This window comes from Thunnus maccoyii, chromosome 17 (genome assembly GCF_910596095.1).
Source record: "Thunnus maccoyii chromosome 17, fThuMac1.1, whole genome shotgun sequence".
Lineage (NCBI taxonomy): Eukaryota > Metazoa > Chordata > Actinopteri > Scombriformes > Scombridae > Thunnus > Thunnus maccoyii.
This window is the reverse complement of record NC_056549.1, coordinates 4,172,635-4,185,938: the sequence shown is the minus strand read 5'-3', so window position 1 is coordinate 4,185,938 and position 13,304 is coordinate 4,172,635. Positions and strand designations below refer to the sequence as shown.

The following is a 13,304-nucleotide window of genomic DNA, read 5'->3' as shown; positions in this document are numbered from 1 at the left end:
GAGAGCAGCAGCGGGGTATCAGAGGACCTCAGGGAACAGAGTCAGACATGTGGTTTTAGTAGTTCTGCTATATAGGCTGGGGCCACTTAATGCTTTGTAAACCATTAAATGAATTTTGAAATAAATTCTAAAAGTAACTTCTTAAAAGTAAACACCTTGTCCTGGTTTCAGAAACCTGGATAAAGTATTATTCTGGTTTTGAGAAACCTGTATATGCTACCTGGTGCACTTCAATAAAAACCAGGATACTGTCGCATGTAAACACCTGATCCAGGTTTCTGAACATTCTTTCTTGGTACAGAAAATAGTGGCTGAGATGCTCATAAATCAAGACAATGAATACTGGATACTGTGAGAATCATGTAAGCAGGGATATGAATAACCTGGTTTCTCATGTTCCATGTTAACGCCACATCCAGAATACGTACGATCAAAACCAGGTTACTAGTGTGCATGTTAACACATTCACTGAAAAGTATTTTCTGTCTGTTAAAGGAAATGAGTGGGTACTTACTTACTGAATTAACTTCTTACTTTTTTTTCTGTTTTTTCTTATAATTTGTACCAAATTGCACCACCCTTTCTGCAAATGTCCAAAAAATTAAAGGTAGATTCAGTGATTCTGGAGAAAGATTGTTCAAAACACTTTTTGTCAAATTCAGTGAGCATCTCCTCACAGTCCGCTAGCTGCCCGTTCTGTGTGTACACTGAAAAAAAAAATCTATTGTTCATACACAGCACTGGCTCTGTAGATGGGAAACAAACAAAGTGGCTATTTGTTATAAAACAGACCTTTATTCATCTATGAGCTGTTTTTCCATTTATGTTGAGTGTTGTTGTGGGTGTCTGTCAACACATTTCCTGTATATCATGATGTCATTTTTTACAGTGTGCGTGCTCAGCACACTCAAAATCTGTCTAAAATATAAATGTAAATTAGAACACAGCTACTTTCTGACAGTCAGTGTGGTGACGTCAACAAAAGTGTCAGTCACCAGATAATTTTCAATTGTGCACAAAAAGAAACACTTCAAACATTAAGCAAAACACTGGACAGAAATAAATCAGATTACAGGTATTTATATAATCCCTCAGAGTACCCTCAGAGGTAAAGGGGACATATCATGCTTTTTCTGGTTTTCTGTTATTTATATACTGTTATGATGTTGGATGTTAAACATGGTCAAAGTCCCAAAACTTGAGGTGAACGTAATATGTAGGAAAGCTCCCTGCAAGTCAAAATTCGGGGCCTCAACCTGATCTGAACATTTTGTTTCTATCTTGCTGATGAGCTGATGTCAGGTCGTCCTGCATGCTCATAAGCAGCTGTCTGTTCTGTAGCCTTTGTTGCTAAGGTTGTTCTAAACATTCTTCCATGTGTTGTTTGCGATGACCACTCTCATATTTCAGATCTGATTTCAGCTTGAACATGTACGGATGTATTTGAGAAGATGACATTTGAGTAAAGAATGTGGAAAAGTACTGAAATCCTACTGCTATAGTATGTTTCATGGTTTGTTGACGTAACCTCAACAGATTATTCTTTTTTGGTCTCTCATGAAACAAGCACTTCCTCTTTTAATTACACAACTTTTACAGCTTCTCCATTATTCTGCACTGTGCGTGAGGAACATACATCACAGAAATAAAAATGCATTTGATTACAGTGGAAAAACACACATGCTGATGTCAACCTAGATCATCATAATATGTATTTTGCATTTTTAAAAAGATTATCCTTTCAGTTTTCAGCATCTTTACATTTGGAGATACAAGATTTCACTTCAGAAAAAGATTGTACATGGACAGAATGAAGATATTTGTAGAATCTGCTGTCAATTTTTGGATTAACTACATCTGTAGTATATGATGTGTATGTCTGTTCAGTCAAGTCACCTTGAATGCACCGTCAATCATTTAAAACATTGCATTAGTTATATTATTAACTGTTTGTGTTGTTCTGTTCAAGAAGTCTATTAAAGTAACGAGGTAGGTTGCTCTTAAAAAGGAATTTATTCATAATTTCCAAAATGACACAACAGCAGTTTGTGACAAACAAGTTTGTTATAATTGAGTCTCTTGTTCTGCTGTCTGAAGGTACAACACACAAACAGAAGTGTTGTAACTCATTACTCTGTAGGACTTACAACAGGTTGGGTGGTGGGTGATGTTGTCATTTTCAGTTAGAAAATCAACCACAAAGAGGAAACAGCTCCATCACAAACAGATCTGTAGCAGAGGAGAAACGGCAGACAACTTCTGCCTGCTGATGGAGAATGGCTCTACTGGAATTAATTCTTATTTTGGTGCTTCAGTTTGAAGGTAAAGCAGTGTTTTATTATTTAAATGTAAATGTTTGATTACTATTAAATAAAAGTTGGGGTCAAAATTGCTACTATTTGTCACTATTTTCCTGCTTTAGCTGCTCCTTTAATAATCTTTAATAACCTTTCTGGAATATAAAAATGTAACAAAATATACAAATATTTGTGTGAGAGAATAAAAAGTACAGCAATTATGAGTCAGTTTAGGTTTAGATGTATTTTCAAAATGTATATAAACTAGATCAAATAGTCTGTTCGCTCTCTGTTCTCTCTGTGGTTCCTTTAAAGGACAAGTTCACAATAGTTCAAGTGTGTCTTAAAACAGCAGTCAGGTGTCCATATGAACAGTGAAAGAGGTTTTCCTCGCTGTAATCATTCCTCCTGTTCATACTGGCTATTAAAAGATCCCCTTCAAATGTGCTTTCAATGTAGGTGTCATAGCCCCTCTGCTTTGTGCTACTTGTTGCTGCTGTGTCCTGCAGGGGCAGGTTCCTGAGTGCACACTGATTAGCAGGACTGGACACACCTGGGCCCTGTGTGTCCCATGTATAGAGCCAGAGAAGCTGCCAGTTCAGACTCTTCTCTCTCCTCCACACTTTTCTACATTGCTTTTTGGTTCTTCTTCCTTTGTTTCACCATACAACACCTACACAGCATACACTCACTCATGCACTCCCTACATGACTGATTTTACACACTAACCCTACCCATTTGTTATTTTATGCTTGTTTTGAGTACTTTGTTTTAAATAAATTTACTTTTGTGCTATTGGATACCCGAGTGATTTCACTTTTTTTAGCTGTAGTCGAGAGCTGGGCTGTGACATTAGCGATGGGGGCCAAAATCCACAGTGTGTCCACACAGTCATTTAGTGCAAAAATGCATTTAAAAGTTGATGTGAAGCTTATATGAGGCTTCAGCAGTCTGACCTAGTCATATCAAGAGAATATCTGCCACATTTACAGTCTTTTTAGCATCAAATTCCCTCTTTGTGTTTCCTCGGACAGTGTTTCCCTGTTGAGCTGCAGGTGGAAGTATAGTAACAAAAAGAGGGACTTTGCCACTAAAAAGACTGTAACGTTGAAAGATATCTACTTGATTTGACTCATTTGGACGCTGAAGCTTCATATTAGCTTCAGATAAACTTTTAAATAGATTTTTGCACAGAAGGAGGACTGTGGATTTTGTCCCCCCTCACTTACATTGTAAGTGCATTATGAGGGGATCTCCTAATGGTCAGTATGAACAGGAGCAATGATTATGGCATTTAAGACAAACTTGAAAAAATGCCAACCTGTCCTTCAAACTCTGTCCATGTGATAAAATATGCAGATATTAACATTATAATATAATATACAGTTAGTACATACAATGCACAGCACAATAAAAGCACACAAAACAAACCAAAACATCAGATCAGCAGATTTGATCTCAATCAACTTTTGTTTATTTTGATTAACTCTGTGGTTTTAACATTGGAGAATACTTTAAAAAATCCCAAAGAAACCACAGCTCACTGAATGATTGAGACATAATTGAAAACGATTCTCTCCTATAAACACCACCACTAGATGGCGTAGGTTGACACATTCTCTCCCTGTGGTTGCAAATGTAAAATGCAGATGATTTTAAATGTAATGTGTCATTTCCTACAAAACGTGATTTCTTTCAACCAGGTGGCATCAGTGGAGCAGACATCTTTCTCTACCACAGACCTGGAGATGAGGCCATTCTGCCCTGTGACGATGTTTCACCCTCTGACAGAGTTTGTTCCACAGTTTACTGGCTTTACAGCAGAAATCTGTCTCAGACATTCGATCTGGTTCAGAATGGAAATGTGAATAAGTCAGCCCGAGCTGCCAGAATGAGTCTGGACACCAACTGCTCTCTGGTCATCAACAACATCACTGCTGAGGATGTTGGTTTATACACCTGTCAACAGAGCGATAAAGAGGACATTAATGTGCACCTACGTGTTATGACAAGTGAGTCTCATTTATCACTGAGATTAAAGAGTTAAATTATGTTTAATTCAGATGGCATGTGGTGCCAGATGTTGTCATCTGACAGGAGCACAGAGGTCAATCTCCAACCAGCTACTACACCTTCACCCTGTCCACCCCAACTCTGTTTCCAAGCTCAGGTGGAGGGTTCAGTATGACGGAGCTCTCCTAAACGAAGGGGGAGTAGAAGTAGAGTATAAAACCCTCCTTTTGAATGGTGACACAATGGCGGTTTGGTCAGAGGTGAAGCTGAGGGAAATAAATTATTATAAGTGTACAAAAGATCATTACAGGTGATACAGACATGAATATATCTATTTCAGCTGTTAATATTTTGTCACAAATATGTATTTGCTTCACTTTTAGTCACACAAGGTTCAAGGGATGGCAGTGTCCATCAGTCAGGTGGTCTGGCCACTTTGGTCCAGACTGAAATATCTCAGCAACTATTGGATGGATCACCATGACATTTGATACAGTCATTCATGTTCCACACAAGAAAAATTAAAAAAATCTTGGTGATCCTTCATCTGTTGTCATCACAAAGTCACAATTTTGATTTGTCCAATCAGACATTTCCTTCACCTCAGTTATACTTTTTGTCAAAGTCTTGCACATATAACCAAAGGGTGCACAGATGGCAGTGGGGTTAAGTCCCCATCCACCACTGCAGAGACCCAGAGTTCATTTGTTGTTATTTTTTTGGCTGGTAAACACTACAGGTTATTCATAACGTACTTATATTCAGCTTGAGTCAGCCTGTCTTATTCATGGAAACACCATGGATAGGTCCTGATTCAGTTCAGCTCAGTTTTCCTGAATTTCATTTCAGTTCTTTCCAGTGAAACTGAATTTTCCCTGATATTACAAGTTATATGTTAAACCAGCTACACTGACACTAGTTTGGTATAAACATGAAAAAAGTCAGGAAAAGCAGCATTTTGACTCTAAATTAACAGTTTTTACTTTTTCCTTTCAGTCTTTCCATCTCCACCAGATGCTGATCCAAAGAGAGACGGAAATGTCACATTAGAGTGTTCTCTGCTGAGATACAGTCCACTTGGTTGTCGACCGAACAGCATCCGCTGGGTGGGTGAGACAGGCACTGTGCTGCTTGGTGAAGGTGTCGGATACGAGATCATCGGACAGACAGACTGTGTTTCTGTTCTGACTGTGAAGCGTCAGAGTGGCCACAACAGGAGATACACCTGCCAGTGGATGAATAAGAACAATAAAGTCCGGATAGAGGCTCACTACACACCTGTCTTCACAGAAGGGACAATTGATGATCAGTCAGAAAAGTCCATTACAGGTAAGATAATGTTCAGCCTACCAGATACACTGCTGGGTTTGAAATGCTAAAAAGAAAACTTTGCCTCTAAGATTGTGAAAAGGTCACATGCACAAGGTGGGAAATGATATGACTGGTCAGAAAAATCAATAATTGTACAAAAACTGTATTTCATTGATCACATGTAAATCATAAATCTCATATACTGAGTAAATAGATTTTATAGTTTAAGATGAGGTGTCACATGTTTGATTGTGTGTTTTGTAATGAATTTGATATCACTGGTTAATTGTATCCTCTGAACACAGGTCCCTCTCTTTACATCATCACTGGTGCAGTGGTCGGGGTGATGATGGTGGTGGTGGTGGTGGTCGTCATCACTGCTGTCTTCATCAAATTCAAAAAGAGACACACAGTGACAGAAGGTCAGTTAAAAAGAACATGTACAGTATTTGTTTAAATATAACATGATATACTTAATACACAATATGAGTTAAATGTTAAATGAGATATGATTCAATATCAGACAAGACGAGATGAGTAACAATTCAGTCTGAGCTACGGCTGGACTATGTGACATAAAATCTTTATTAAAATAACTTGGCATATTCACATATGTAACAATAACTATTTAAAATTGTGCTCATAAGTTTACATACCCTGGCAGAATCTGTAAGATGTGTATCATTCATAGTGTCTATAGTTGTGACGATAAAACTCAATTTTGGTTTCATCACTCTAAATAACTTTGTTCCAGAAGTTTTGAGGCTTGTGTATATATATATATATATATATATATATATATATGTATGTATATATGTATATATATATGTATATATATGTGTGTGTGTGTGTGTGTGTGTGTGTGTGTGTATATATATATATATATATATATATATATATATATATATATATATACACATTGCAATTGGGTCGGTAAGACTCCCACAGTGTTGCATGAAGCATAAGTACTAATACTATTAATGTACCTTGCACACAGATATAAACATTTTTTGTCTTTCCATTGCCACAATGTTAATAATAAAATGTCTACTGTACAAAATGATGATATTAAAGACTAATCTTGAAATTTTACCTTCCCTTTTGTTCCAGATTTTCCAAAAACAGTCAATCCCCCTGTGAGTAAACTGTATTTTCAAATATATTTAATATTTTCTAATATGATAGATAAACACATATACAGCCTCTGGCCTGTTTCATGATGCAAGAAAATTAAATTACAGTATCTGAATCATGCAGTAAAACTCTATCCAGATAACTCTGAAACCACCAAAGACCAAATCCAATTCATTTAAATTAATGTGGATTCTCTCGCTGCAACAAAGTAAATTCACATGATTGTAGTTTGGTTTCTTGGTGGTTAACACCTGATGTAGGGCCACCATATTATGTATCACAGTCCTGGGTGGCTACATGAGTGAAGCAACATGTGTCATTTAATGCTCATCAAGCTCCACAATGGATGAATGTAGAAAAACCCCCCACCAAGGATTAAATTAATTTCATATATTTATGTTAAATAACAAAGTCATGATTTACACTCAGAGGTGGAGATGAATTCCTCAGGCAAGTCTATGTAGAATCTAAGATGGTGTGTAATTTTATTTTTCTTTCATCAGTTTCATGTAAAAACATTAGATCACCAATGATTTATATCTGTGCTCAGTGCTGCCACTGGTGGCCAGAAGATGTACTGCAACAATACAGTTATTTAAAGTACATTTGTCTCTAATTTAAAGCAAAGTTAAGTTACACATTAAAAAAGAAATGTATTTTCACATCAGGTTGGGAAACAATACTGTACTTGATAAATACAGGCAGGTAATGTGAACTTTCTGTTGATACTTTATAAACCACAGGATCCTCAGGAACCTCAGGATGAGCCAGACGACAGTCTGACCTATGTCACTGTTAACCATGCCAATCAAAAGACAGCTTCCAAGGAAAAGGTGAGTGACTAACCACAAAATAAAAAACACCTGTCCACACAGTTTTTGAAGTTTTAATGTGGGGCAGTTTATGATGGTCTGGGCTAGATCCCTGAGTTCCAATGAAGGAAAAACCTTAAAGGGGACATAATCAGTCAAAACAGATTGGGCTCATCAGGAGGGGGGGCTTAAAGAGACATGAGTTAAAACAACCTGTTACAGATACAGGCCGAACTAAGGGGCTGCATAAAGGACCTGTTTCTAAGTCTAAATCATGGAAAGATATTCCAGTAGAGCCCCAAAATATACATGTAGACCTGGAAATGTGTCTATTACTTCTCCATTAATGATAATGCAGAATACAACAATATTTTAGTGTGCTTTCAACTTTGTGGTGACAGTTAGGGAAGGGCCATTTCCTGTTTCAACATGAGCCTTGACCTCAACCCCATTCAACACCTTTAGTTAGACTGCATATTAATGCCCATGGTTTTGTAATGAGATGTCCAGCAATCATATACAGGTGTAATAATACAGTATATATTATGTATGATATACAATCAGGATTGATTTGCAAACATACAGTAGACAGTTTTGCAGTTAACAGTCTTCTGCTTAATAAATAAACCTCTGCTTTGTGTTATACAGGTGAAGGAGGAGGAGGTGACTTATTCTACAGTCAAGACTACGGTGACGATGGAAGCAGATCCCAGCAAGATCTACAGCTGTGTCAACGAATAAAAATAAATGAGAGGAAAGAGGAAGAGGAAATGAGACTAATCATAATGTAGGTGCAGTCATAAAACCTGCTGAGTGTTTTCTGTCTGTAAGGGAGCGGACAGCTGGATCATCAAACGTTGAGTAGTTGTTTGTAGTTTGTGGACTTGCTTTGCTCGGCATTAAGATGGTCGTTCTATTAAAGTGATGGTAGAAAAACTTGGTGATCCATAACTTAGTCAGTGTATGATTTTAAATAGACAATTGGCAGCATCACTCTCTTATAACAAGTGAAATTAAAAGTTCTTCTAGCAATAGATTGCATCTAAATATTGCACATTGTGTTATTTCCACCAGCTCAGTTTTACAAGTTGCGAATAAAAATAAGCACCCTTAATAGTCGAATGAGTTCTTGCACTTAGAACATTTTATTTTGCACTTCTTTCGTGAACATATCACAGTATCCAAATGTGCCCCTTGGGATTTAACGTTATATGGGGTGGACTGCGAGCCTCTTTTAATGTTTTTATGTTATTTTGGCAGTTGCAGCACTTCATTTTGTCATAATTTTGTGTCATATTGCATTAGCACTGCTGTGATATCCAGTAAAAAAGATTAAAACAACCAAATTAGTTGATTATTGTTATTTTTTATGCAGTGTTTTAATTTATTTTCTGAATCTTGGATTCAAATAACTGATTTAAAAACAATCAGTTATTATTATTACAATCGACTGCATTAGAGCTATACAACACTGCACACTGAATTTTGATCAATATTCTGTTAACAATACTTCAAAAGTTATAAGCTTCTTACTCTCTGGTGACAGAGGAAGCAATTCCAAAGGAATTCCTCTTGTCTCTCACAAGTGGACTCAAAGTAGGGGATGCTTTCCTTCGCAAAATGCCTGTGAGTTGCACTAGATTTGTGAATTTTTTTTTTTCTAAGGACTCTGTATCTGTCAACTTTATCAAGAGGGCTTGAGAGAGGGAAATCAATGCTGTGTTGCCTGATAAAATATGGAGGACAGTACTTTCCTGTATTCATAGCTGTTCAATAAACAGCAGACACAGGTTAATTCAGTTCGAAGTGATTCACCGTTACCATCACTTTAAGGTCATGTTACACAGATTTTACCCCTTTGTGTCTCCAATCTGTGATAAATGTAAATTGAATGATGATATATTATTGCATTTATGTTGAGACTGTCCACTAATTCATCCATTCTGCTCAAGAATTTTTTTTTCTTTTTTCTGGGGTCTACCATAGGACCCTCTCTCCTGACAGGGACTTGCATGAACTTGTTTTGATTATGAGAACAATCTTGGGGTATCTTTTTTCAATATCTGGACTCAATTTGACCATATTTGTATGTATATATAGATTGTTGTTTTTGTTTGTTTGTTTGTTTTTATTTAATATTCCTATTATCATTGTCATAGTCACTTATGGATGATATGTGCTGTTATGTGATTTTCTGTCATTGACATGTTGTTAAGATGAACTTTTCTTACTTATATCTTACCGGTACTTGTATCGCTCTCCTCCATTGTGTATGTGTTTGTATGTGTGTGTCTGTGTGTATATGTGTATAAATGTGTATCTGGCACCCAATCAGAAGGCTTCCTTTTTTGCTGGATCATCCAGTGAATAGCAGTCAATGAATACTGTTTCAATTATCTGACTATGCAACCAGTAAAAATAAAACATTTCTTGTTTCTTGCTTCCTGTTTACCATGATGATGATGTTGATAGGTCAGATTTGTTGAGCAGCAGTGCATTTCGCTAATGCCGGATTGCAAGCAGCCTCTCCTCTTTCACTCAGTGTACAGCATTGCACAGAGGAGTAGGAGCCAACTGTCCACTAGCCAGCTGATTTTAATGTAGGTCAAGATAAAAACCATGGAGAAACAAAGCAGTCACAGAAAGACGTTAATGTTACTGTTTATTGGGTAGCCTATAGTTTTTGTTGGGTGTACAATTGGATTTTATGCTGACATTGCTGTGTCTGCCATCTCTGCGTGTGTGAATGCATGTGTGTGGTTTATGTGGCCACTGAGCATGTTGGTACTGGTTTACCTCTATCCATACACTACGCTGTTGTGTCTGTCAGACTCTGGCTCCAAATGATGTCACACAAGTAGGATGGCACCTCCCACAAAGGAGGTATTTTGGCTTCACTTTAGCATAGTGGCAGGAAGTGGAGACGCGTCATCCATATTTATATACAGTCAGTAGTGTAAATATGTGGCCATCGTGCCCGGCTATGTGATGCTGTTAATGTTCGTCTTGGTGCCTGTGACATTATGTCTGATGATGTATAAGGCTTCTAATGATTAAACTGTGGTCCATACAGGCAAGTATAGTTGTAATGGCCTATTTTGGTTAACATATGCGTTTCAGAACCTATTAAGTATGATTGGTCTTGGATTGGATAGGCCCACCTGATTCTCTCCATGCCCACCCACACTGTGATTTCTGCCTACACTAATGATCACAAGATAGTGCTAACGGGTTCCATGTCTCAATAACAGAAAATACTTTTCACTTTCACTTTTTACTTTTAATACTTTTCAGTGTGTAGTTTTGTATTAGATTTGTGTGATATATTATCATATTAGATTATTTCTTAAAAACTCTATAATTATTGCATTTCCCAGTACTACCAAAGTACATAAATGTTTCATACAGTAGTTGCAACCAAAGGACATAAGGAAAACGTTAAAAATAAGAAACATTTAAAATACTTAAAAGACATTTAAAATAACAGAACATTAAGATACATTAAAAATAAGAGAATAAAACATGAAAATACATTAAAAAATTGGACATTAAGTGCACAAAGTGCAATAAACATACATACATACATAGGTAGATGCTGGAACATACATAAGTAGAAGAGGAAGTTAATTGAAGGCCAGTTTGTATAGGTGAGGTTTTACCTGGTTTTTAAAAGTGCTCACTGAGGTCACCTCATTAATTTCTGCTGGTAAGGTGATTCATATTTTGGGTGCATAAGACTTCTGTGTCCCTGATGTTTTTATAGGTGTGGTGCTGTGACAGCAGCAGCAGGGTATCAGAGGACCTCAGGGAACAGGCTGGGACATGTGGTTTTAGTAACTCTGCTCTATATGCTGGGGATAAGCCATTTCATGCTTTATAAATCATTAAAAGGATTGTCTTTCAAACTTACAGTTTTCTTAGCACAAATGTTTTCTTTGTGTTTTCCCAGACAGTGTGTCCTACAGCTGAGCTGGTGGAGGGAAAGTAACACAAAAGGGAAAGTTTTGTACTGAAGCAACTGGAAGTTTGGTAGATACCCACTTTGTCCATTTGTCAAACTCAGACTGTTGAGGTCTCACATTATTAATCTCTTAAATGCAAGTATAAACAGGATTACAGTGATCAAAGTCTTACTTTAAACATAATTATACCTATGAAATAAAAACTTGCCAAAATCTGTAATAAAACAGATCTATATAACCATTTATGAGCTGTTTTTCCATTTATGTTGAGTCTTGTTGTGGGTGTCTGTCAACACATTTCCTGTATATCATGGTGTCATTTTTCCAGTGTGTGTGCTCAGCAAACTTAAACTCTGTTTAAAATTTAACTTCAAATTAAAACACAGCTACGTTCTGACAGTCAGTGTGATGATATCAACAGAACTGTCAGTCATCAGAAATTCACAAAACATGACAATTTTCAACTGTGCACAAAAAGAAACACTTCAAATGTAAAGCAAACTGGACAGAAATAAATTAAATAAAGTACTCTCAGAATTAAAGGGGACATATCATGCTTTTTCTGCTTTTCTGTTATTTATATACTGTTATGTCATGTCGGATATTAAATGGTTAAAGTCCCAAAACTTGAGGTGAATGTAATATATAGAAATGCTCCCTGCAAGTTAAAATCTGGGGCTTCAACCTGCTCTGAAAGCTTCGTTTATGATGGTTTTTTCTATCCTGCTGACGAGCTGATGTCAGGTCGTCCTGCATGTCCATAAGTAGCTGTCTGTTCTGTAGCCTTTGTTGCTAAGGTTGTTCTAAACATTCTTCCATGTGTTGTTTGCATTGACCACTCTCATATGTCAGATCTGATTTCAGCTTGAACATGTACGGATGTATTTGAGAAGTTAATATTTCAAGTAAAGAATGTGGAAAAGCAGTGGAATCCTACGACTATAGTGTGTTTCATGGTTTGTTGACATAGCCTCAACAGACCGCAGATACCTGCTGAGGGGCAGCTTCCAACAGCTGTTGAATCAGAACAGAGGGGGGCCTTAAAGAGACGGGAACCAAAACGGGCTGTTTCAGACAGAGGCTGAACTGAGCGGCTGCATAAAGGCCAGTATAAGATGAATAAGGTGTTTTTTTAAAAATTGTAAATCATGAAAAAATATTCAAGTAAAGCCCCCGAAAAAAAAATAGGGGATAAGATGAATTTGATGTTGACAATTACACACAAACACACACACACACACACACACACACACACATATATATATGTGTGTATATATACAGATCATGCTCTGTCAGGAAATAAGAACTAGCTGACATGGCCATAGTCTTTTTATTCCTCTTTGGTTTCTCACCAAACAAGCACTTCCTCTTCTAATTTCACAACTTTTACAGCTTCTCCATTATTCTGCACTGTGTGTGAGCAACATACATCACAGAAATAAAAGTGTATTTGATTACAGTGGAATAACTGACATGCTGATATAAAGTTAGATCATCCTAATGTGTATTTTGTATTTCTTAGACAAAAAACCCCCCCAAATCAAACAAAAACATTTCTTTGGATGATGGCAAAATGCATTATCATCCAGCTAAAAAAAAAAAACCTTTCAATTTTCAGCATCTTGACATTTGGAGATACAAGATTTCACTTCAGAAAAAGAGTATACATGGACAGAATGAAGATTTTTGTAGAATCTGCTGTCGATTTTTGGATAAACTACATCTGTAGTATATAACGCGTATGTCTGTTCAGTCAAGTCACTTTTAATGCACCG

At 36.8% G+C, this 13,304-nt stretch overlaps 1 protein-coding gene across 1 annotated transcript in view; it reads left to right on the top strand.

The window, feature by feature from the left end:
• The window catches only part of LOC121882767, a 46,075-nt gene that overhangs the window by 25,528 nt on the left and 7,243 nt on the right, over positions 1-13,304 (top strand). Inside the window, exons 8-10 of the mRNA XM_042391209.1 lie at positions 5,307-5,639; positions 5,927-6,043; positions 6,732-6,757. Coding sequence (XP_042247143.1) covers positions 5,307-5,639; positions 5,927-6,043; positions 6,732-6,757 — 476 coding nt within the window. The remainder of the gene's footprint in view (positions 1-5,306; positions 5,640-5,926; positions 6,044-6,731; positions 6,758-13,304) is intronic.